Source organism: Triticum aestivum, chromosome 7D, assembly GCF_018294505.1.
Source record: "Triticum aestivum cultivar Chinese Spring chromosome 7D, IWGSC CS RefSeq v2.1, whole genome shotgun sequence".
In the NCBI taxonomy this organism is placed as follows: domain Eukaryota; kingdom Viridiplantae; phylum Streptophyta; class Magnoliopsida; order Poales; family Poaceae; genus Triticum; species Triticum aestivum.
Window position 1 is genome coordinate 581,365,102 of NC_057814.1, and position 24,304 is coordinate 581,389,405.

Sequence of the window (24,304 nt, forward strand, 5' to 3'; positions counted from 1 at the left end):
GCTGCGCGTAGGCGGGAGCTGTCCAGGCCTTTGAGGGCCCGGCCAGGCCTGTGGGGCCACGGGCCCGGTAGGCTCCTGCTATGGCGTCCGATTGGATACCGTCGTGGACGGTGGAGGTGGGGCCCTCCCGTATGCCGACGGTGCTGCTGCCCTAGTCCCGGCTCCTCTTCTTCGTTGTGCAGACCATCTTCGCGGTGCCGTGGTGAGACAGCGTGGGAAGCTTCGTGTCCGTATTGGCGCAGGGTGGTGGTCGGTCTAGTGGCGAGCTCTGAAGTGCCTAAGGTAGAGGCTGGGATCGGGAGAAATCCCTGTTGGCTTGGCCGACACCGACGCGGTGGCGCCTGAGGGTGCCGCCGAACCTTCCTGGAGGGCGTCGGGGCTACCCTTCCTCTCTCCTCGCCGCGTACCGGGGGAAACCCTTGGCAGCAGCGTCGTCATCGTCGCGCCCCTTCTTAGAGGTGTTGTTTGGTACCGGCGCTTCGGAGTCTTGAAGCTTGGTGGGCGATCTCCGGTGGACGCAGCGATCACGAGGCTTCGTCGTTTTTGTCGATCTGCCGTTATCTGCATTTATTTCTTTTCTTTTTTCTCTTTCTTTTTTGGGCGTGTTTGTGTTGCTTCCGCCCCAGCCCCTATCGTGGGTTGTATCGGATGGTTGCTTTGTAATACAAAACGGAGGGAAACCCTTTTTCTTAACTTCTATATGTTTAAAGATCCTTCTGAAAGGGCGCCGTTATTTTTTGGCGGTAATACCTCCCCGCGTCAAGACACACTGTAATTTGCACTTGCTAAAACAAGGAGGCGCACACTTAAATGGATCGGAGTGATGGATTCATAAAATAAGTGAAACAAGCTAATCATGTGGTTCTGTTTGTTCAACACTCCAAGAAGGCATAAACTCAGGCCATGACACCAGTTATGACTGCACTGCAAATCTCGTGCCATGCTACGGTTTGCCCGTTGCCTCATGACTATCAGCAGCGGGGCATGGCCGCGAGACCGCCGAGCCATCGACGACGGCCCCATTGCTGGGTTCGCCGCCGCCGATTTTCTTCTCCTCGTCGTCTTCCGCAGTTTCCGTGGCAACGATGTCCCTTCCCTTGCCCCAGAGCACGGTGTACAGGCCCACGACTATGAACACGGCGCCGATCATGCTGGTTGAAGGCAACACAACGCACCAAACGATACGAGCAATCAGTATCCGGGTCGCCAAATTTTGAAGAATGCATCGACCGAATCGATCGATCACCCGTACCTGCCGACGCGTATCTTCTCGCCGAGGATGCCCCACCCGACGACGGCGACGATGATGAGCATCATGGGGCTGAACATGGACACGAACACCGGCCCGCGCACCTGGATGCACCACGACATCACCGCGATCACAATCCCGGACGCCACTACCCCCTGCATATATGCATATGTACATGTTCTGTTAAAGTTCCACCACAGCATACTGAACAAACTAATTCACATCGTGTCTAATGGTCTGGACAATGGTGAGAATGTGATCTTATTACCGCGTAGAGCGAGCCAATGAGCCTGATGTCGAACCCGAGCGCCCACGCCGAGAGCCTGTGCTCCGCGGCCACCGCGATGGCGCCGCACTGGACGCTGGCCATGGACGCCATCAGCACCGTGGTCGTGTACGGGGACGCGTAGCTGTTGGACATCTTCTTCTGCCACCACCGCCAAAATGATCGATCGATCACCTTAACTTGTACACGCGAATCTGCAGATAGCTCGTCCGTATGTAGTACATACCTGAACGATGAACCAGACGGCCCACGCGACATTTGAGGCGATGACCAGGGCGGCTCCGAGGGCCGCAGTGTGCCCGCCGGCGTGGGCCGCGGCCTCGGCGGCCATGGTGCGCTGGACGTACGGCCAGTGGATCGGGGAGGCCAGGGTCCTGACGAGGGGGCCCCTGTAGAAGGTCATCAGCATGGAGCCGACCACGCAGAGGGCCGTGCCGCCCACCTTGGCCTTCCCGGCGAGCGCCGCCACGGGCTCCATCTTGAGCGCGGCCGCTAGCGCGAAGGTCACCGCCGGGAGGGTGTTGTTCAGCGCGGACGCCACGGTCGGGCGGCTGTACTTGAGGCCCACGAAGTAGAACACCTGGTTCATCGTCGCACTGCCACATAACCACCAAAGTGTGTACATATAATCAGATTCAGACTAATATTGTCAGTTAGCTTTTGCTATTGCTTACAATACAAAATTAACCCCAATTTACATTTGGAAGACCATATTTGTGAAAAACTTTTTTTCATTCATAATAATATTTCAAATCTTGAATTCATAAACATGGATGCATAAATTTAGGAATTTGGTACTCCCTCAGGTCCAAATTAATTGGCCCACCTTAGTACAACTTTAGTACAAAGTTATACTAAAGTTGCGTGTTTCACAAATATCTCAATCTCTGGACTAAAATAATGGGCTTTGCGCAACTTCCCTAAAAGAAGTGTCTCACTAGTTCAATCAGGACTAAAATGTATTTATTTCTAATAAACTAAGAATGCTTGGAGGAAAATGTTTTGCTGACAACTAAATTTAAAATAAAATACAAAAATCAATTGTAAATCTAGTAATAAGCCATTGGTAAGGTACATATATATCAGTTCAGACTTCAGAGCGCAGATGACTCTCAATCAGTTGCAAAAGGAAAAAAGATCATACCCAACAACGGAGCATACGAAAATTTGTAATAGTGTCTTCTTGCTAATTGAGTCCCAAGTTTTTCTGCATCCATAATCATATGAAATCATATTGCGTAAGAACAGTGAGGTAATTAATTCATTGATGATACTACTAGATATGGATGGGCCACTCATGGAGGAAGGATATATTCACTCATTGTTGAATGCATAATACTAGCAGCTATTCACATAAATACTCCTTTTCCAAACTAAATGTAGTAATAAGTAGAAAATATGTATTATCTCAAGGATGTGGTACTACTCCGTACTATTGGATTTGCATTCAATAAATATTTCCAATGAATTTTTTTTTTATGAACATAACACACGTCTTCTGGACCAGAGTAAGTATTGCCTATTACATGTAGTACGTCAAATTTATGCCAACAACTCAACAATATTAAATACATGATTTTCTTAGATGAACTACTTAACCAGGAAGACATCACATTGTAAATCCATGGCCAAAAAAATGACAAGAACCGGTAGCTGCGTACATTACATCTTAGATCAAGAAGTCATCTGAAAACAAGAAACTTCCTTTTATGAAAGGTGGACTCATCTCCTTCTAAATAAAACGCAGATTTGCAGAACGCCTTGTGCTTTAATGTGTAACATATAAAGCCATCACGAAATCAGAAATGTTTATAGAAGAAACTAAATCATACCGTTCGAAGAAGAAAGCAAAGGGAGCAAGGAAGACAGCCCCAAGAAGATTTCGGTAGGTGATGAGCACGTAAGGGCTCATGCCGGACGCCATGGTGAGCTTTGACAACACATTCAGACCAGCAAGACCCAGTTGCACCAGGATCATACCAACGACAGGCAAATAATTGCCAACACTTCCCATATCTAGCTATCCAGTACGAACATACCCCCTCGATCTGCAGCCCTTTGCTTGAAGGTAGTGATATTCTTGAGGTAAAGAGAGGGGTGCAGGAGTACGGATTGAGGACTCAAGAGAAGCTGTATAATGTGGCATATATATAGGGGTATAACTAGTGGTTCAGCTGTAGTGTAGTTTCAAAATGGAAGTATTCTTAATTCACGCTGAAATCATGCAGCTATCCTGCAGATATCGTACGTATCTCCCGGGGTAAAGCGTCCGTGTTGATTAGGTGCTTTGTTTACCCGGCTTATCCATTGGTGTGGAGTGTGAACTTGCACAAACCGCTGCATGTATCCTGCCACCGTTGCTACTGCTAATTAATGCAATTAAAAAGGAAAGAAAATAGCAAGAGAGTGCAGTTAGGATAAGGATCTTGAATTCGAAGGAGATAAGCACTAGCTCTCCTTTTTTTTCCCGTGCCACGAGCAGTCATCCTGCTATTACTATCATGCAATGTCAACTAGACATATTGATGACATGATATAGTATTTACTGAGAAAAAGAAATGAGTAATATTCCCTCCGTTTCAAAATATATAAGCATTTTTGAGATTTCAATAAGTATTACATACGGTTGTATATAGACGCATTTTAGAGTGTAGATTCACTCATTTTGCTCTATATGTAGTCCATATTAAAATCTGAAAAAGATTTATACTTAAGAACGAAGGAAGTATCAAATATTGTATCATAATAAATGAGGTTACATTATATAAAATAATAAATGAATCCATCTAAAATACTCTATGACCAGCCTTATATTTGGTCGGATACATTCTCCTCCTTCCTAAGAAAACTGGGCAAGATAGATTAAGTGGGCAGATAGGAAAGTACAGCCTCTCAAAGTAATTTTTTTTTGTAAATAAGCAAATAGCCTAAGATTCTCTCCAATGGTTATAAGATAGTTGTTGACAGAATTTCCAACACATATATGTTGTGAGGACATGTCATAGAATAATAAGGAGAAATAGACTCAGCTACACCGTACTAAAGAATAAATGTGTAGTATTAAGTTGATACAACTAATATGGTTCAGCTCAGAGTTTCTCCTATGAATATGTAGTTATTCAAATAATCGTAGCGGCGGACACCTATCTATCCTCCACTCCACATGCCACCGGCGGCCGGCCCCGGTCCTCCATCGCGTGCGGCCATGCAATGGAGTGCCTCCGCCAAGCAGACGCATGTCAACCTTGTTGGCATAGCCTTGACCTCCGCCACCAGTGGTCGAGTTCTTGTCGTCGGTACGCACATGTAAAAGTTGGACCAATCTGTTGGGTCGATTTGGTTTGGACACACGTATACGTACAACCAAATTCATGCAGCTGTATGCACATGTAAAAGTTGGACCAATCTTCTCTCTCCTCTTATATCTCCTCCAACTAGGCAAAATTTGACGCACCCTATTATACTTGTTATGATTGTCCAATGACATAACAGATATGAGTATCATACTCCCTCCGTTTTTAAATATAAGTCATTTTTTAGATTTCAATAAGGACTATATACGGATGTACATAGACGCATTTTAGAGTGTAGATTTACCCATTTTGATCCGTATATAGTCCGTATTGAAATCTTCAAAAATACTTATACTTAGGAACGAAGGAAGTATCAAATATTGTATCATAATAAATGAGGTGCTACTATACGTTATATAAAATAATAAATGAATTCATCTGAAATACTCTATGACCAACCTTATATTTGGTCGGATACATTCTCCTTCTAAGAAAATGGGTGAATAGCTCCCGTGCGACGTTTTTGACATGAATTGAAAATGATGCAACTTAGTTGGTGAAAATAGCACTCGCCCGATGTTTTACATGGCAATAATAGTCGGCACGCGACACAGGCCTTAAGCACAAGACATATCGCTATCCATTTGGATTTTGGGAGTCAGCAGGACCCACAACTTATGCACGTCAGCGCTGGACTGATCAACTTGTCTACTGATCGCGGGACCCACAACTTATCCACGTCAGCGCTAGAACCACAACTTATCCACTGCCTGCGGGACCCACCACATATCACATGGTCGCGATGTCCAGTTCAGCCTCTCGCCCCTCATGGTCGTGGTATGGTGTAGTGCTGATGACCAGGTGCCCGGACTGACCACGCATCGCGCCATTGAAGCATTTGACAACCAAGTCGGAGGACAATGGAAACTATGGACGCGAATTTTTGAAATGCGAGAGCAAAGCAGAGGCGGGCATGGTTTGATCTATGTTCTCCACAACCTTTTTATTTGATTTCTGCCCCTAGATTTGTTGTTTTTTCCCACAGATTTGGGATTTAGGGTTTCGCTTCCATTTTCAAAATTTGAAGAAATGCAAGCATTTCGAGTGGCTGGATGAATACATTGAGAGGCTTCAACTAAAGGGCTCAACTGATTTGAGGCAGGGCGCAACTCAGGAGCTCGATCTGCCTTCGACTGTAGAGAAATTTGGCTCGGACAGTGTCGCTCCGACGGTGGGGGTTGCAGAACTGAAGGTGGAATTGAAGAAGGTGAACAATAACTTAAGGCAGTTGATCGATCTGAAGAAGCAGGCAAATCTACTGGCTGCAGGATTTTATTTCTGTATAATTTCTTTGGGATTTGTTTACATGCTGATCATTAGTCGTTAGAAATTGTTATTAGTGTTTCAGTCAGCTTGTATGTGCGCAATGTCATGTAAGCTTAACTCCAAGGATAATTTCCTCTCTGGCTTTCCCTAATGATTCAAAGGAGGCAGCAATTCGAATGAATTTCTCTCTGCAGCTTCAGTCCGACGGAGTGCGGAACAGAGTGCAAGCAGAGTTCTTTAGTTTTTTTAAGAATCATTTCTGCAGTTGTTGGGCCGTGGTGTGGAGATGAGTTTTTTTTTGAGACAAACTCCGAAGCTTTTTATTCCGACGTCACAATGTTTACAGGGACGAAAGAAAGACCGCCCGGCTGTCCCAACCAAACATGTCGGCCAGCCGGGAGGGATAATGCATGCTTCGTGAGCTTGTGAGCCTCGATATTCGAGCTCCTAAATTCGTGAGAAATATTACAAACTTGGAAAGATAGTGAATGCTCTATTATTTCATGTATGATCGCTCCATACTCTGTCGGATTCTTTTCTTGGATATCTTGTACCACCACCTTCACATCGGAGGCCACCTGGATGTTTGTCACGTTCAAATCGTCAGCTAGAGCTAGAGCCTCCCTGATCGCCATGCATTCGAGAGTCGCCGGATCTGAAATACCTCTGAAGACCACAGCCGAGGCTCCCAAGAAGTGTCCGTCTGAATCTCTAGAGATCGCTGCGACAGCTCCATGTCCTCTTCCCCTTCCCACTGTAGCATCAACATTAAACTTTGCCAGCCCTCCAGGTGGAGCGATCGACCCTGATCGTCGTGGCACAGGTCTTGCACTCTGCCTCGAGTTGATGGACTGCAGTGCGTTGAGTTCATTCACGTAATAGTGTACAAATGCTTGGACAGAAGACGGACTTTGATAGATATGCTCATATATTGCCTTGCGGCGTGCTCCCCACAGTGCCCAAAGAGTGACCACAAAGTTTGTAAACTCATCATGAGATAGCGCCTCTTGCATGGAGAAAAGCCACCTCTTCGGATCCGGTTCCTCGTTTTTGTTCAGCACATCAATAATGTGTTCAGAAGACAGCGCCCATGTGCTTCGGGAGACAGTGCAATTTAACAGCGCGTGCCTCCAAGTATCTTCAGCTCCGCATAGGCTACACGCGGCCGAATCCGCCATGTTTCGGTGATGTAACAGTGTAGCCGTCGGAGTGGTACGCCTAGCAAATCTCCACAGGAAGACCTTGAGTTTCGATGGTACCTTGATTCCCCAAAGTTTTGTCCAACCATCGCCATCATCGTGTGTGTGAGAAGATCCATCTTGCTCATATAACCAAGCTTCACGACTCAATTTTCTCTGCTGAATCATCCTATAGGCGGTTCTCACCGAGAATATCCCCCGCCGGTCTTCACTCCATGCCCAAAAATTGTCAATCTGACTGGTGCAAAGAGGGATCTGCAATATTGCCTCCGCATCAATCGGTATAAAGGTTGACCGAACTAGCTGCTCATTCCACGAGGATGTAGCGTGGTTGATTAGTTCTGACACTTTCTGTGGCGGATGTTGGATAAGAGATGTGATCGGTCGCTTCATAAGTGAGCTAGGTAGCCAATTGTCAGTCCATATGTCGGTAGTTTCACCGTTTCCAATTCTCCTTACTAGTCCTTGCACCATAATGTCTCTCCCATCCAGAATAGCACGCCAGATCTGTGATGGATGGTGGCCCAATTCTGCTTCAAACAAGGATACGTCCGGGAAATAAACGCTCTTGAGAATGCGTGCGCTCAAGGATGTAGGGTTTTGGAGCATACGCCAAGCCTACAACTACACAGGATGCGATTCCTCAGGAAAAAACACAAGATATTGGGCCCAAAGTAAAATACAAGCCCATATACTTTGGGACAAGCCCACATACTAAACAACTTCTGTTCTAAAGAGAACTAAACAGCTTCTATACCCGTTTTGCTCCGACAAAAAAATATTGCACAATATTTTTTTATCTTTGTGGCTGCATGAACTAGGTGGCTTGTGTAAATATAGTATATTGTTTGCAAAAAAAGTTTCAAATATAGAGTATTGTTTGCAAAAAATTCACTAAAAGGATTTTTGTGTGTGTGTGGCTTGTGTAAAAAAGAGAAATTTCATTGCTACAAAATGAATTTTCAGGTGTCATTTTTTTGTTTTTTTACACAGTCCACAAAAATGTCTTTTTTTGACGTTTTTAAATGCATTTAATTTTTTTATATAATGGGTGTATCTAGACCTACAAGCCAAAACACCGTGTCCAAATAGCAGCACAATATTGCACGAACAAATCGGGTAGCTCTGTCAAAAAACAATCAACAACTCAAAAAAATCAAATATATAGTAGCAAGAACTTAATAATAGAAAGACACATAACAAACATAGACAGTTCGGGCCAACCAAGCCCACATCACGAACATATAGTATGCTTACAACTTAAGATAACAGAAGACAAATATAGATAGATAGATTTTGCTAAAAAAAGATAGATAGACAGATGGGTAGATCTAAACCCTAGCCACCGCCGTCTCGACCTTGCTCCTCCTTGCTCCTCCTCCAGGCGCCCTTCACAGCTCCTCTGGGGTGTTGTCATTGGGGTACGGTAGAGTGTGCCTGTGCTCCGTGGTGGGGAAGATGTTGGTGTAGTGCGTGAAGATGTTGTGGGTGGTGAAAGCGATGAACTCATAGCCACACCAGAACACGCAGCTAAGGAGGTATAACACGCCGAAGGGGTTGGTGAAATTGGCAAGGATAGAAACCACAACCCCATGGATGACCTCCTCGACGTTGTACATCCTTGGAGATCCCCGGGGGAGGTGGCGGTAGCCGGCCGCAAGGAAGAACTCGGTGAAGTCCCTTGCACCCCTCCACCGTGACATCGCCCACACACAGTGGGTGCTCTCAACGTACACCCTAGTGGGGTAGAGCCTCTCTGGCATGGTGGGGGCATGCGGTAGGTTGGTCCGGTGTACTGCATGGCTGCGGCGGGTTGTTCTTGGTTTGCTGGTCTTCGGGGTTGTCTGTGGCGAAGAAGAAGAAGGGCAGATGAGAGAGGATGGAAGATGGATGAGGGGTGTGAGAGTAAGAGGAAGGTGCTAGGTGGCTTAAATAGTTGTAGTGCGACATGGTATTTCAGCGTGGCAGGAATGGGGTCAAATGTGAACAAGTTTTCCCACCCACCACGGCATCGGGAGTGTACACACGTGGGAAACCGTGGTTTGAATCAATAGCTATAATGCGGCGTTTCGGTGCTGCACTCTGTGGCATCGGTCGGGTCACACGGGGACAGGTCTGGGGCGCGTGCTCGTTCGCGTTTGTGCATGCATGCAACATAGGCTGAAGTGGGGTACCTGGCTGCGCGTGCACATGCATGCAACATAGGCTCACAGCTCGGGGCAGCGAACAACGATGGACAACACTCGGTCCAACGGTCCAACAGGTGAGCTTCTTTACCACAGCCCAACGATGCGCATGCATGGCAGCCCACCCTCGAGCGCAGAACAAACCAAGCGCAAAAAACAAATGAAACCAGGCGTTTTCAAATCCAGCCAATCACAGCGCAGAACGAGCGTCATGCGGATCGCTGACGTAGCACTGCATGCTGATCCACACTGTTTGACGCGCAGTGATTCAACGGTCAGGAATGGTTGGGGGGAGTGGTCGAGCATTCTCGAATATGGCCAATCAGAGCGCCTCACGCGGATCACTGACGTTGCCAGCGCCTGATCCACACCGTCCACTCATAGATATCTAGCAGCCCGGAAGGGTGCGGGTTTTGGCTAGGGTTTGAGGGGTTATGAGGGGTTTTGAGATATTTCAAGAGTTAGGGTTGATCATAAGTAATGCAAAAAAAATATGAAAAATATGAAACTTGCACCATCATCGTTTTATGTTACTACGTTGCTGGAAAAAAATAAGAAACTTGGTCTATGTGTATTTTCATGAAAAACCCTTCACAAACCTAGCTATCACGAAAGAGGTTGCGTGGGATTCAAGTTAGGGTTTAGGGTTAAGCCTGTCACAATTTATCCAAACGATCCCATATTGGGCATGGACCCTATATTTGCACATTGGAAGTCAAGTTTTGATTTTTTTTTGACTCCTTTAGAGCAATGGAGTGTTTATCCTAGCTTTAGAGCTCATTTGGAGCACATTTTTCATGACCAGTGTTTCACTCAACAAAAAGTCCTCGGATTGATCACCTCACATGCATACTATTTGAGAAAGCATTGTAACATCAATACCCATATGAATTAGCTTCAAATTTGAATTTTGGTTCAAATTTGAAATTCGCCAGAATTTGAATAGTGTTACACAAATACTCATCAAAGTAAAAATAGCATTACACAAATTCAGGCAAGTTTTTTACACAAATCCAGGCAAGTTTTTTTGTTCAGACAAGAACAATATTTCACTTCTGCTTCTTCTTACCACTCGATTTCTTCTTCTTCTTCTTGCCACTTGTTGATCCTACGACGGGTACGCCACCCAGTTCACTCAAGCTGTTGGTTTTCTTCACTAGACCATCTAGGACAGCTTTAGTTGGCACGACAACATCTAAATGAGGCTTGGTTTGCACAACATCAACTACAACAGCTTCAATTTGTAACACAACATTCAATATAGGCTCAGTTTGCACATCAGCCGCAGTAGCTTCAGTTCCAGTTTGCACCACATTCTACTCATTTTGCACCACATCCAAATCTTGCTCATTTTGCACCTCATCCGAATGTTGCTCATTTTGCAAAACAACATCATCCAAGTTTGGCTCATTTTGCACCATAATATCATCCAAGTCTGGCCTAATTTGCACCCCAACGTCATCCAACTCTGGTTCATCTTGCACCGCAACATCCAACTCTAGTTCAGTGTGCACTCTTTCACCAAAATTTGTCTTTTTCTACAACAATTGATTCTTGCCTTTTTGATTGACCATCAATCTTCAACAACAAGGGGATGACCTCCACGCTTCCTCCTAGCAAGCAAAGCATGTCATTTGGTTAGTAATTAAAAACAACATCCAAATAAAAAAACCACAAACACAAACATACTTTGCCCTTTCAGGATGTAACAACATTTTGGAGATACTTTTCGGTGCCCAACTTCCTGGCACAACTTGCATCTATTTTTGTTATCTTTTTGTGACCTTTTTGGCTGTGCACCCTCTTTCTTTCCCTTCTTACTACTCCCACCTTTCTCAAACCATGCCTTGAATCCGCTCTCTTTAATCCTGCCAACCTTTATTTTCATCATGGGAGGACACATGGAAAATTCAATTTGCACTTCAGACCACTGAGACTGATCTATAAGTGCCGGAATTGGCGTTTCATATGCAGCCCTGAATCTTGCCACTGAGTAATATTCATTCAATTATGGGTGCATGTTTATCTTAGTTGGGAGGCTAAGAAAAGTATGGCATGGTCCCATGGTTTCCTAGTGTGTTGCCACTCCAGGCAAGTGCATAATGCAATCAGTGTTAAGAACATGCCTCCTTCCAGTCTTGATTTCTCTAACTTTAGCACCCCACAATGAAGAATTTCGAACAAACAAATGTTTAAGATTTCTGCTCCTGTTGACCACCTGTTGTACCACTGCAGGAAGCTTATCCCCTTGCAGACAATCACCAATCGTTCTTCTCAATTCCCACATGGGCATGATCGTGATCCTGATTTGGTCAACCATGTCATGCACATGAAAGTTCTTTAACTGCTTTATCTTGTTGTTAAAACTTTTTGCCAAGTTGTTGTTGATATGATCATACATGATGGAAGTGTTAAATCCTAACCTGTACCATAATAGAGAATGGTAGGTGTTCAACCATGGACCAAACTCACTGCATGCTGCTTTTAGCTTACCAAGATGGTACGAATGCGTCTATTTGGTGTATGTTCTTGCTGCTGGCCACATTCTCGCAACTTCTTCTCCTCTAATTTTTTTGATCAATTCATCCACATATGGCTGAAGCACTCTCTCTGCTCACAATGAGGAAACACATTCTTCACTTCATTTTCCAGCCCTTTACATGCATCTATGTGTACTGCCAAAGGTGAAACTGGCCCTATGCATCTTTTCAACTGCATCATGAACCATGTCCATGAAACATCTGTCTCTTACTGAAACAAACTAATAACAATAGGGAACAGTTGTGTCCATCTAGAGCATTGCATGCTGCAAATTGACCAATCCATTTGCCAGTAAAAAAAGATGAGTCTATTCTCAAATATGGATGGCACCCTGCTTTGAAGCCATCGATGCAAGGCTTTAAAACCATAAAGAACTTCGAGAAAAGAACCCTACCATCCTCTGTTACCTTAGTATCTATCTCCACAACACTGCTAGGTGACCTCTTCCCCACCTTTGATTCGAAGTTATAAAGCATACTAAAATTATTTGCCCAATCACCATATAATTCTTTCGTTGCCCTCTGTTTTGCTTTCCACACCGTGGTATACTTCACCTTAATGGGGTAATGCTTTTCCAATGCCTACTTTAATTTTCTTTGCAGTAGTGTTTTGTTTCTTGGCTAAAATTGGAGTGATCTTTTCTGCAATCAAAAGCTGTGATGTCATGGTTGATACTCTTTGTGAACTTGTAATATAAGTATGTGGATGTGGGATTTGATTAATCCTGATGGTACTTCCATCAGGTTGAATTCTAACAGACATGTACCACTTGCAAGGCTTGACGCTTCCATCAAAACCAATGCACATCGCATTTTTTTCTATCAGTCCACATAGTCTTGGCATCAAACTCATGTTTGACTGCATAAGTCTTGAAACACATTCTAAACTCCTTCATGCTTGGGAACAACTTCCCTACTTCAATAACATGATTTTCTTTGTCATACACATTTACAAGCTCATCATCATGTGTATCATCTACATCATTTGCAGCATCTTTCATCAGTTGTCCATCAAGATCTTCACAGGCATCAATGTTAGCATCATTAGGCAAGCTCGATTCACCCCTCTCTTCCTTATCTTGATCATCTACTGGAATGCCAAAAAAATTGGCCATCTCAGTGTTAGTCATTGGTGCCATGACCAAATCAGTAGTGTCTTATAATTGTACTCAATTTCAATCAACACAAACAACCCATGTAGCACCATGATAGCCCTCTTCTGCATCTTGATCAGCCCCCTCTGTTACTGTCACTTCACCCGTACACATGGGTGTTATCTGTTTCTGTGAAGCTCAATCATCATCTACCATCTGTGAAGCCGAATTTGAGGGCACATATCCAACATTAGAATCTGATTTCAGATCAACGAGCTCTGCATGAAAGGTAGTATGTTTGCTTGCCCAGTCATCTTGCTGATCAATTTCATCAACCATCTCTTCACCATTCTCAATTCTCACATACTCACCCTTCCAATTATCAAACCCTAACAATGCTACCTCTTGCTCTGGACCCCAAAAAATGCTCTTCCCAATTTTCTCCTCAACATTCCTCACGGCCCTATCTTCCATGATCTGTATTTCCTATGGATCAATCTCTGCAAATTCAACCTCCCATTTCACAATTGTATCTCTCTCTATGTCTCGCACGCTACCATCAACTAGCTTTGCTTTAGACGGGAAGAATTTAACAGTGAATTCAAAGGCCCGAGCACCATCGCCCTTGTTTATCAATGGCGGGCACTGTGAGGCAGCGGAAGCAGACGACGCACAGATCACATAGGTTGGAAAGGGTGATCATTACCTAGTCGACGTTGTCTGTCGTGGCTCCATCTCGTTCAGCCCAACGCCGCCGCCGCTCCCCCACCCCACCCACCTCCACAATCTGGATCCCGTGGAAAATAGAGGCTCACTTGGTTAGATCTAACTCAAGACGGAGGGGAACATGTCTAGGGTGCCGAATACACTCACCACATTCGCCGCCGCGGTCGTGAACGAAAGCTTCGCCGCCAAAGTGAAAGCTCCGTCGCCGCCTCCGACGAGAGTGGAGAAGGGAGCAGCAACCAGAAGCAGGGGAGCAGCAGGGGTTCAGTCAAGCGGGGAATCATTAAACTCGATGCACTGCCGAGTGGGACCCACCACCAGATGCACTGATCAGTTTGACCCCATGTTTTTAACTTAACTGCACTCCTCATTGACGCCCCTTCCCGTGTTTTAATGACCTGGTTGTATAGGGGCTATTATTGCCATGTAAGACGTCGCACGCGAGCTATTTCTGTCAACTACGTTGCATCCTTTCCAATTCACATCAAAAACTTCACACATGAGCTATTGACCATAAGAAAACTGGGCAAGATAGATTAAGTGGGCAGATAGGAAAGTACAACCTCTCAAAGTAATTTTTTAAATAAGCAAATAGCCTAAGGTTCTCTCCAATGGTTATAGGATAGTTGTTGAAAGAATTTCCAACAGATATAGGTTTTGAGGACATGTCATAAAATAATAAGGAGAAATAGTCAACTACACTGTAGTACAAAATAAATGTGTAGTATTAAGTTTATACAACGGTTAATATGGTTCAACTCAGAGTTTGGCCTATGAGTATGTAGTTATTTAAATAACCGTAGCGGCGGACATGTATCTATCCTCCACTCCACATGCCACCGGCGGCCAGCCCCGGTCCTTCATGGCCTGTGGCCGTGCGATGGAGCGCCTCCGCCAACCTTGTTGGCATAGCCTTGACCTCCACCACCAGTGGTCGAGTTTTGTCGTCGGTATGCACATGTAAAAGTTGGACCAATCTGTTGGGTCGATTTGGTTTGGACACACACGCACGTATAACCAAATTTATGCGGCTGTATGCACATGTAAAAGTTGGACCAATCTTCTCTCTCCTCTTCTATCTCCTCTAACTAGGCAAAATTTGATGTAGCATTCCTTATAGCATTGTCACCCTATTAGGTAGCATTCCTTATACCATTGTCACCTATGTCACCCTATTATACTTGTTCTGGTTGTCCAACAACGTGAAGCTGCTCGAGGAGTTCAATTTGTTACATGGGTCAATGCGGAAGTGGACACATCACATTTAAGGAAGCGAATCAACAAATGGTGACCCGGTTGACAAATGGATAACGTGAAACTACCCAAAGTATCCTTACAGCCTAAATATGCTCCCAGACATATGTTGTAGTGCTGACTAATTTGAGCCATTGGATCACAAAATTAAATGTCCCAATATAATATGATATACTGGCAAAGAACTCAAATTCCTCACTTGTCACCTAGTAAACTAGATACTCCCTACCGAAATAGTTGTACGATGAGTTGTTGATTGATGACATGACTATTTTTACAAACAAACCAATATGCAATCTATTGAGGATGTTGCACGTGTTTTTGCTTATTATTCTTGCGGTATAAACATGTGTTGCAGAGAATGGCCCACCACAACATCCATGTCTACTCTAACATCACGTATTCCTTGCCATTTTAGCCTATCAACAACACACTACTCTAGACTACCTTCACTCAGGGGACGGCTCACTTCAGTTCATGGGTACTCAACAAAATATCCATTATTTTTTGCTAAATTGGAGGAAAATGTGGACTTACTCAAGCTCCGCATCATTGTCTTGGAGAAGACAACGAGATGCTCCACCAAGCCCTCGCCAGCAGCAACACACCCGCTCTAGAAAAGAAATAACAGCGATATCAACAACTTGAGAGAATACCAGATTTTGTGGCTTAGACTCTTAATTTGGGGATATATTTGAGTCCAGTGTATCCCTTTATTGCTTTTGCATGTTTGCTTTTTACTCCAATTTAGTACTTTTGTATAATAAGTTGAACTATCAAGCTCATTATGAGCAAGGAAAGAGTTTCCATTCCAATGATTAGTGGACATTTTATAATGAGAAGTTCTATTGCACCTTGAGATAATTGTGTTAGATGTATGATCTAAAATGAAACTAGATAATTCTATAATGAGAAGTTCTATTGCACCTTAGACTCTTAAGTTGGGGATATATTTGTGATAAGGTAATTTGTAACGGGTAACAAGTAATGAAAGTAAATAAGGTGCAGCAAGATGGCCCAATCCTTTTTGTAGCAAAGGACAAGCCTGGACAAACTCTTATATAGAGAAATGCGCTCCCGAGGACACATGGGAATTATCGTCAAGCTAGTTTTCATCACATTCATATGATTCGCGTTCGGTACTTTGATAATTTGATATGTGGGTGGACCGGTGCTTGGGTGTTGTCCTTACTTGGACAAGCATCCCACTTATGATTAACTCCTATTGCAAGCATCCACAACTAAAAAAGAAGTATTAAGGTAAACCTAACCATAGCATGAAACATATGGATCCAAATCAGCCCCTTATGAAGCAACGCATAAACTAGGATTTAAGCTTCTGTCACTCTAGCAACCCATCATCTACTTATTACTTCCCAATGCCTTCCTCTAGGCCCAAACAATGGTGAAGTGTCATGTAGTCGACGTTCACATAACACCACTAGAGGAAAGACAACATACATCTCATCAAAATATCGAACGAATACCAAATTCACATGCCTACTTATAGCAAGACTTCTCCCATGTCCTCAGGAACAAACGTAACTACTCAAAAAGCATATTCATGTTCATAATCAGAGGGGGTATTAATATGCATATAGGATCTGAACATATGATCTTCCACCAAATAAACCAACTAGCATCAACTACAAGGAGTAATCAACACTACTAGCAACCCACAGGTACCAATCTGAGGCTTTGGGACAAAGATTGGATACAAGAGATGAACTAGGGTTTGAGAGGAGATGGTGCTGGTGAAGATGTTGATGAAGATTGACCCCCTCCCGATGAGAGGATCGTTGCTGATGACGATGGCGATGATTTCCCCCTCCCGGAGGGAAGTTTCCCCGACAGAACAGCTCTGCCGGAGCCCTAGATTGGTTCCACCAAGGTTCCGCCTCGTGGCGGCGGAGTTTCTTCCCGAAAGCTTGCTTATGATTTTTCCCAGGGTAAAAGACCTCATATAGCAGAAGATGGGCACTGGAGGCCTACCAGGGGGCCCACGAGGCAGGGGCGCGCCCAGGGGGTAGGGCGCACTCCACCCTTGTGGCCAGGGTGTGGGCCCCCTTTGGTATTTTCTTTGCTCAGTATTTTTTATAAATTCCAAAAATGACTTCCGTGAAGTTTCAGGACTTTTGGAGTTGTGCAGAATAGGTCTCCAATATTTGCTCCTTTTCCAGCCCAGAATTCCAGCTGCCGGCATTCTCCCTCCTCATGTAAACCTTGTAAAATAAGAGAGAATAGGCATAAGTATTGTGACATAATGTGTAATAACAGCCCATAATGCAATAAATATCGATATAAAAGCATGACGCAAAATGGACGTATCAACTAGCCCAAGCTTAGACCTCGCTTGTCCTCAAGCGGAAGCCGATAACGATAAATATGTCCACATGTTTAGAGATAGAGGTGTCGATAAAATAAAATACGGACATGAGGGCATCATGATCATTCTTATAACAACAACATATATAGATATTGTCGTATTATTTCTTATGCTAAAGTAACAATCTATCCACAATGTCAAGTATGAATCAGAAACTTCATTGAGAACTAACAAACTAAAATCTCAGGCATTGAGGCAATTGCAATTTATCATAACATCAGAAAGAGTAAATATAAGAGCTTTTTAGCAAGTCCACATACTCAACTATCATTTAGTCTTTCACAATTGCTAACACTCATGCATTACTTGTGGTTATGGAGTTTTAATCGGACACAGAGAAAGATAGGGGCTTTTAGTTTCGCCTCCCAACCTTTTACCTCAAGGGTAACGCCAACAATAATAGTTCATGCCAACTTACATCCAATTGGATATATATATATCTGGACCTTTCCAACACAATGTGCTTGCCAAAGGATAAAATGTAAAAAGGAAAGGTGAAGATCACCATGACTCTTGCATAAGGGTAGAAGATAAAAGTAAAATATAGGCCCTTCGCAGAGGGAAGGAGAGGTTGTCATGCGCTTTCATAGTTGCATGCACAAAATCTTAATGCAAAAGAACGTCACTTTATATTGCCACTTGTGATATGGACCTTTATTATGCAGTCCGTCGCTTTTATTTCTTCCACATCACAAGATCGTATAAAGCTTATTTTCTGCACACTAATAAATCATACATATTCAGAGAGCAATTTTTATTGCTTGCACCGATGACAACTTACTGGAAGGATCTTACTCAATCCATAGGTAGATATGGTGGATTCTCATGGCAAAACTGGGTTTAAGTGTATTTGGAAGCACAAGTAGTATCTCTACTTGGTGCAAAGAAGTGGCTAGCATGAGGGAGAAAGGCAAGCTCAACATGTTGGATGATCCATGACAATATACTTTATTTCGAATATAAGAAAACATAACCCATTACTTTGTCTTCCTTGTCCAACATCAACTCTTTAGCATGTCATACTTTAATGAGTGCTCACAATCATAAAAGATGTCCAAGATAGTATATTTATATGTGAAACCTCTCTTTCTTTATTACTTCCTATTAATTGCAACGATGACCAAAACTATGTTTGTCAACTCTCAACAACTTTTAATCATCATACTCTTTATATGTGAAGTCATTACTCTCCATAAGATCAATATGATCTCTTTATTTCTTTTTATTCTTTCTTTTTCTTTTATTCCCTCTAGATCATAGCAAAATAATCAAGCCCTTGACTCAACACTAATCTTTATTATACATAGCTCACGGACTCGATTACATAGAGGGATCATAAAGCAAAACTCAAAACCAAATCATACTAAAACTTTATTCTACTAGATCAGGATATTACTAAAAGGATCGAACTAAGTAAAACGGTAAAGATAGGAGTGTGATGGTGATACGATACCGGGGCACCTCCCCCAAGCTTGGTAGTTGCCAAGGGGAGTGCCCATACCCATGTGATTATGTCTCTTTTGCCGACGAAGAAGATGGTGGTGATGATGGATAGTCGCACATTGAGCGTAGCAGATCTTCCAGCTTACGGATAATGCCCTTGAGTGCGACGATATGATCCTTCAACAAAATATTTTCACGTGTGAGATACTTGTTTTGTATACGAGCTAACTCAATCATCTTGAAAGCTTCAATCTCAGTTGGAGTAAAGAGAGGTGGAAGGATGTCTTCTTCTGCTGCCGGGGGCTGATCCTCCATGGCCTTCTTGATCCCATCATCCTTGTTGATCTCCCCGGGTTCTTCTCTCTTCAGCTCTATCTTCATTAGCCAAGCATCGTTGCCCTGATTGTTGGAGGAGGGGGACGACATGATGCCTGGCCTTCACAACTCTAACAAAAAACATCTCAAAACTAAAACAGAGGATATTTGCGTGATACGGTGGTCAAAACCTTCGGGAGATTATATAATGAATTTTTACCGACCAAAAGAAGTACCGTGCAAGAAAACGGAGTCCGGAGGGCACACAAGGTGCCCACGAGGCGGGTAGGGCGCACCTCCCACCCTCGTGGAAGCCTCGTGTCCTTCCCAGACTGCTTCTTATTTTCCTATTTTCTTAAATATTCCAAAACGGAGAAAAATTGCCATTAGAACTGTTTTGGAGTCGGTTTACTTACCGTACCACGTACCTATTCCTTTTCAGAGTCTGAAACGTTCTGGAAAGTGTCCCTTATGTATTCCTCCGGCGTTACAGTTTAAATAACATTAGTTTCAACATTTATAGGATTACCTGAGATATAATGTTTGATTCTTTGACCGTTCACCACCTTCGGATTTGTGCCCTCAAAGTTGTTGATTTTTATGGCACCGGAACGATAGACCTCCTCGATAACGTAAGGACCATCCCATTTAGAGAGAAGTTTTCCTGAAAAATATCTTAAACGAGAGTTGTATAGCAACACACAATCACCTATATTAAACTCACGCTTTTGTATCCTTTTGTCATGCCATCTTTTAACCTTTTCTTTAAACAATTTGGCATTCTCATAGGCTTGGGTTCTCCATTCATCAAGTGAGCTAATGTCAAATAGCCTCTTCTCACCGGCAGGATTGAAATCATAATTGAGCTCTTTAATGGCCCAATATGCCTTATGTTCTAGCTCGAGAGGTAAGTGGCATGCTTTTCCATAAACCATCTTATACGGAGACATACCCATAGGATTTTTATATGCAGTTCTATAGGCCCATAATGCATCATCAAGTTTCTTGGACCAATTCTTTCTAGATCTATTAATAGTCTTTTGCAAAATTAATTTGAGCTCTCTATTACTCAACTCTACTTGACCACTAGACTGTGGGTGATAAGGGGATGCAATTCTATGATTGACATCGTACTTATCAAGCATTTTACGAAAGGCACCATGAATAAAATGTGAACCACCATCAGTCATTAAATATCTAGGGACTCCAAACCTTGGAAAAATAACTTCTTTAAGCATCTTAATAGAGGTGTTATGATCAACACTACTAGTTGGAATAGCTTCTACCCACTTAGTAACGTAATCAACAGCAACTAAAATATGCGTATACCCATTAGAGGAAGGAAACGGTCCCATGTAATCAAAGCCCCAAACATCAAATGGTTCAATAACAAGTGAATAATTCATAGGCATTTCCTGACGTCTACTGATATTACCAATTCTTTGACATTCATCACAAGACAAGACAAACTTACGGGCATCCTTGAAGAGAGTAGGCCAATAAAACCCGGATTGCAATACCTTATGTGCAGTTCTGTCTCCAGCGTGGTGCCCTCCATAAGCTTCGGAGTGACACTTATGTAGGATCTCTTCCTGTTCATGCTCAGGTATACAACGTCTAATAACACCATCTACTCCTTCTTTATAAAGATGTGGGTCATCCCAGAAGTAATGTCTTAAATCATAGAAAACCTTTTTCTTTTGCTGGTATGTGAAACTAGGTGGTATAAATTTAGCAACAATGTAATTAGCATAATCAGCATACCATGGAGCAGTACGAGAAGCATTTATGACAGTTAATTGTTCATCGGGAAAGCTATCATCAATAGGTAGTGGGTCATCAAGAACATTCTCTAACCTAGACAAGTTGTCTGCAACGGGGTTCTCAGCTCCCTTTCTATCAATAATATGCAAATCAAATTCTTGTAGCAAGAGAACCCATCTAATAAGTCTAGGTTTAGCATCTTTCTTTTCCATAAAGTATTTAATAGCAGTATGATCAGTGTGAATAGTTACTTTAGAATCAACAATATAAGGTCTGAACTTATCACAAGCAAAAACAACTGCTAAAAATTCTTTTTCAGTAGTAGCATAATTTCTCTGGGCATTGTCTAGAGTTTTACTAGCATATTGAATAACATTTAATTTCTTATCAACTCTTTGCCCTAGAACATCACCTACAACATAATCACTAGCATCACACATAATTTCAAAGGGTAGGTTCCAATCAGGTGGATGAACAATAGGTGCAGAAATCAAAGCTTTCTTAAGCATTTCAAATGCTTCTACACAATCATCATCAAAGACAAAAGGAATATCTTTTTGTAATAGATTAGTCAGAGGGCGAGAAATTTTTGAGAAGTCCTTAATGAACCTCCTATAAAAACCGGCATGACCAAGGAAACTTCTTATACCTTTGATGTCCTTGGGACATGACATCTTTTCAATAGCATCAACTTTAGCTTTATCAACTTCAATACCTCTTTCAGAAATTTTATGTCCCAAGACAATGCCTTCATTAACCATAAACTGGCATTTCTCCCAATTCAAGACAAGGTTAGTTTCTTCACATCTCTGCAAAACTCGATCAAGGTTGCTCAAGCAATCATCAAAAGAGGACCCATAAACGGAGAAATCATCCATGAAAACCTCACAAATCTTTTCACAAAAATCAGAGAATATAGCCATCATGCATCTTTGAAAGGTAGCAGGTGCATTACATAAACCAAAAGGCATACGTCTATAAGCAGAAGTGCCGAAAGGGCAAGTAAAAGTGGTCTTTGCTTGATCATCAGCTGACACAGGTATTTGAGAGAAGCCAGAGTAACCATCTAGAAAGCAAAAATGTGTATGTTTGGATAATCTTTCTAGCATTTGATCAATGAATGGCAAGGGGTAATGATCCTTTTTAGTAGCTTTATTTAATTTGCGGAAATCAATTACCATCCTATAACCTGTAATAATTCTTTGCGGAATCAATTCATCTTTATCATTAGGAACGACAGTAATGCCTCCCTTCTTAGGGACACAATTGACAGGACTTACCTATTGACTATCAGCAACGGGATAAATTATACCTGCCTCAAGGAGCTTTAATATTTCCTTTCTTACCACTTCTTTCATCTTAGGATTCATCCGTCGTTGGTGATCAATAACTGGTTTGGCGTCTTTCTCCAAATTTATCTTGTGTTGACTTAGAGTGGGACTAATGCCCTTAAGATCATCAAGAGTATATCCAATAGCAGCGCGTTGCTTCTTCAGAGTTTTCAATAATTTCTCTTCTTCATGCTCTGAAAGGTTAGCACTAATAATAACAGGATATATCTTCTTTTCAAATAATAACAGGATATATCTTCTTTTCAACAAGATAAGCATATTTAAGAGTATCAGGTAGTGGTTTAAGCTCAAACACGGGATCACCCTTGGGTGGAGGAGGATCCCCTAGGATTTCAACAGGCAAGTTGTGTTTCAGAATAGGTCCCTGTTTAAAGAATACTTCATCTATTTCCCTTCTTTCATTCATAAACATATCATTTTCATGGTCTAGCAAATATTGTTCTAAAGGATCATTAGGAGGCACATCAATAGAAGCAAGACCAATAATTTCATCCTTACTAGGCAATTCCTCATCACGGGGTTGTCTACGAAATTTAGAAAAATTAAACTCATGAGACATATCATCCAAACCAATAGTAACAACATCCTTTTCGCAGTCTATCCTAGCATTGACAGTATTCAAGAAGGGTCTACCAAATATAATGGGACAGAAGCTATCTTGTGGGGAACCAAGAACAAGAAAATCAGCAGGATATTTAACTTTCCCACACAAGACTTCAACATCTCTAACAATCCCAATCGGTGAAATAGTATCTCTATTGGCAAGCTTAATGGTAACATCAATTTCTTCTATCTCAGCAGGTGCAATATCATGCATAATTTCTTTGTATAAGGAATGAAGTATTGCACTTGCACTAGCACCCATATCACACAAGCCATGATAACAATGATCTCCTATTTTAACAGAAATAACATGCATGCCTACCACAGGTCTATGTTTATCTTTAGCACCAGGTTTAGCAATTCTAGCAGTTTCCTCACAGAAGTAAATAACATGCCCATCAATATTATCAGCCAAGAGATCTTTAACCATAGCAATATTAGATTCAACTTTAACTTGCTCAGGGGGTTTGCGTGTCCTAATATTACTTTTGTTGACTCCAGTTGAAGCTTTAGCATGATCCTTCATTCTAACAGGGAAAGGTGGTTTCTCAACATAAGTAGTAGGAACAATAGGATCATTATAAGTGATAGTCTTTTCTTCAGCTTTAATAGGTGCAACTACTTTTACTTCTATGGGAGGATTATATTTAAACCACTTCTCCTTAGGGAGATCAACATGAGTAGCAAATGATTCACAGAAACAAGCTACTATCTCAGAGTCAAGTCCATATTTAGTGCTAAATTCACGGAAGGCATCGGTATCCATAAAAGATTTAACACAATCAAACTTAGGTGTTATACCTGACTCTTTACCTTCGTTGAGGTCCCGATCTTCAGAGTTGCATTTAATTCTTTCCAATAAATCCCATTTGAATTCAATAGTCTTCATCATAAAAGAGCCAGTACAAGAAGTATCGAGCATGGATTGATTATTACGAGAAAGTCGAGCATAAAATTTTTGAATAATCATTTCTCTTGAGAGCTCATGATTGGGGCATGAATATAACATTGACTTAAGCCTCCCCCAAGCTTGAGCGATGCTTTCTCCTTCGCGAGGCCAAAAATTATATATATAATTACGATCACGATGAACAAGATGCATAGGATAAAACTTCTGATGGAATTCCAATTTCAATCATTTGTAGTTCCATGATCCCATATCATCACATAGCCTATACCATGTCAATGCATCTCCATTCAAAGATAAAGGGAAGACCTTCTTCTTGATAACATCATCGGGCATACCTGCAAGCTTAAATAATCCACAAACTTCATCCACATAGATTAA

General features: G+C 42.5%; 1 protein-coding gene across 1 annotated transcript; it reads right to left on the minus strand.

The window, feature by feature from the left end:
- Positions 1 to 806: 806 nt before the first annotated feature.
- Positions 807 to 3,639, minus strand: LOC123163698 (WAT1-related protein At1g09380-like). The gene is made up of 6 exons (XM_044581052.1): positions 3,368 to 3,639; positions 2,680 to 2,742; positions 1,762 to 2,131; positions 1,518 to 1,676; positions 1,253 to 1,404; positions 807 to 1,151 (listed from the first exon to the last, which is right to left on the minus strand). The coding sequence occupies exons 1-6, from the start codon at positions 3,547 to 3,549 to the stop codon at positions 944 to 946; spliced, it is 1,134 nt and encodes a 377-aa protein (XP_044436987.1). The 5' UTR covers positions 3,550 to 3,639; the 3' UTR covers positions 807 to 943.
- Between the last annotated feature and the right edge of the window lie 20,665 nt (positions 3,640 to 24,304).

Bases quoted from the DNA above. Each gene is read 5' to 3' on its own strand.
- LOC123163698 (XM_044581052.1), bottom strand. From the start codon at position 3,549: ATGGGAAGTGTTGGCAATTATTTGCCTGTCGTTGGTATGATCCTGGTG. The intron at 2,132-2,679 runs GTATGATCTTTT...GTTATGTGGCAG, and splicing joins TTCGTATGCTCCGTTGTTGG to TGCGACGATGAACCAGGTGT. The intron at 1,405-1,517 runs GTAATAAGATCA...GCATATATGCAG, and splicing joins TCATTGGCTCGCTCTACGCG to GGGGTAGTGGCGTCCGGGAT.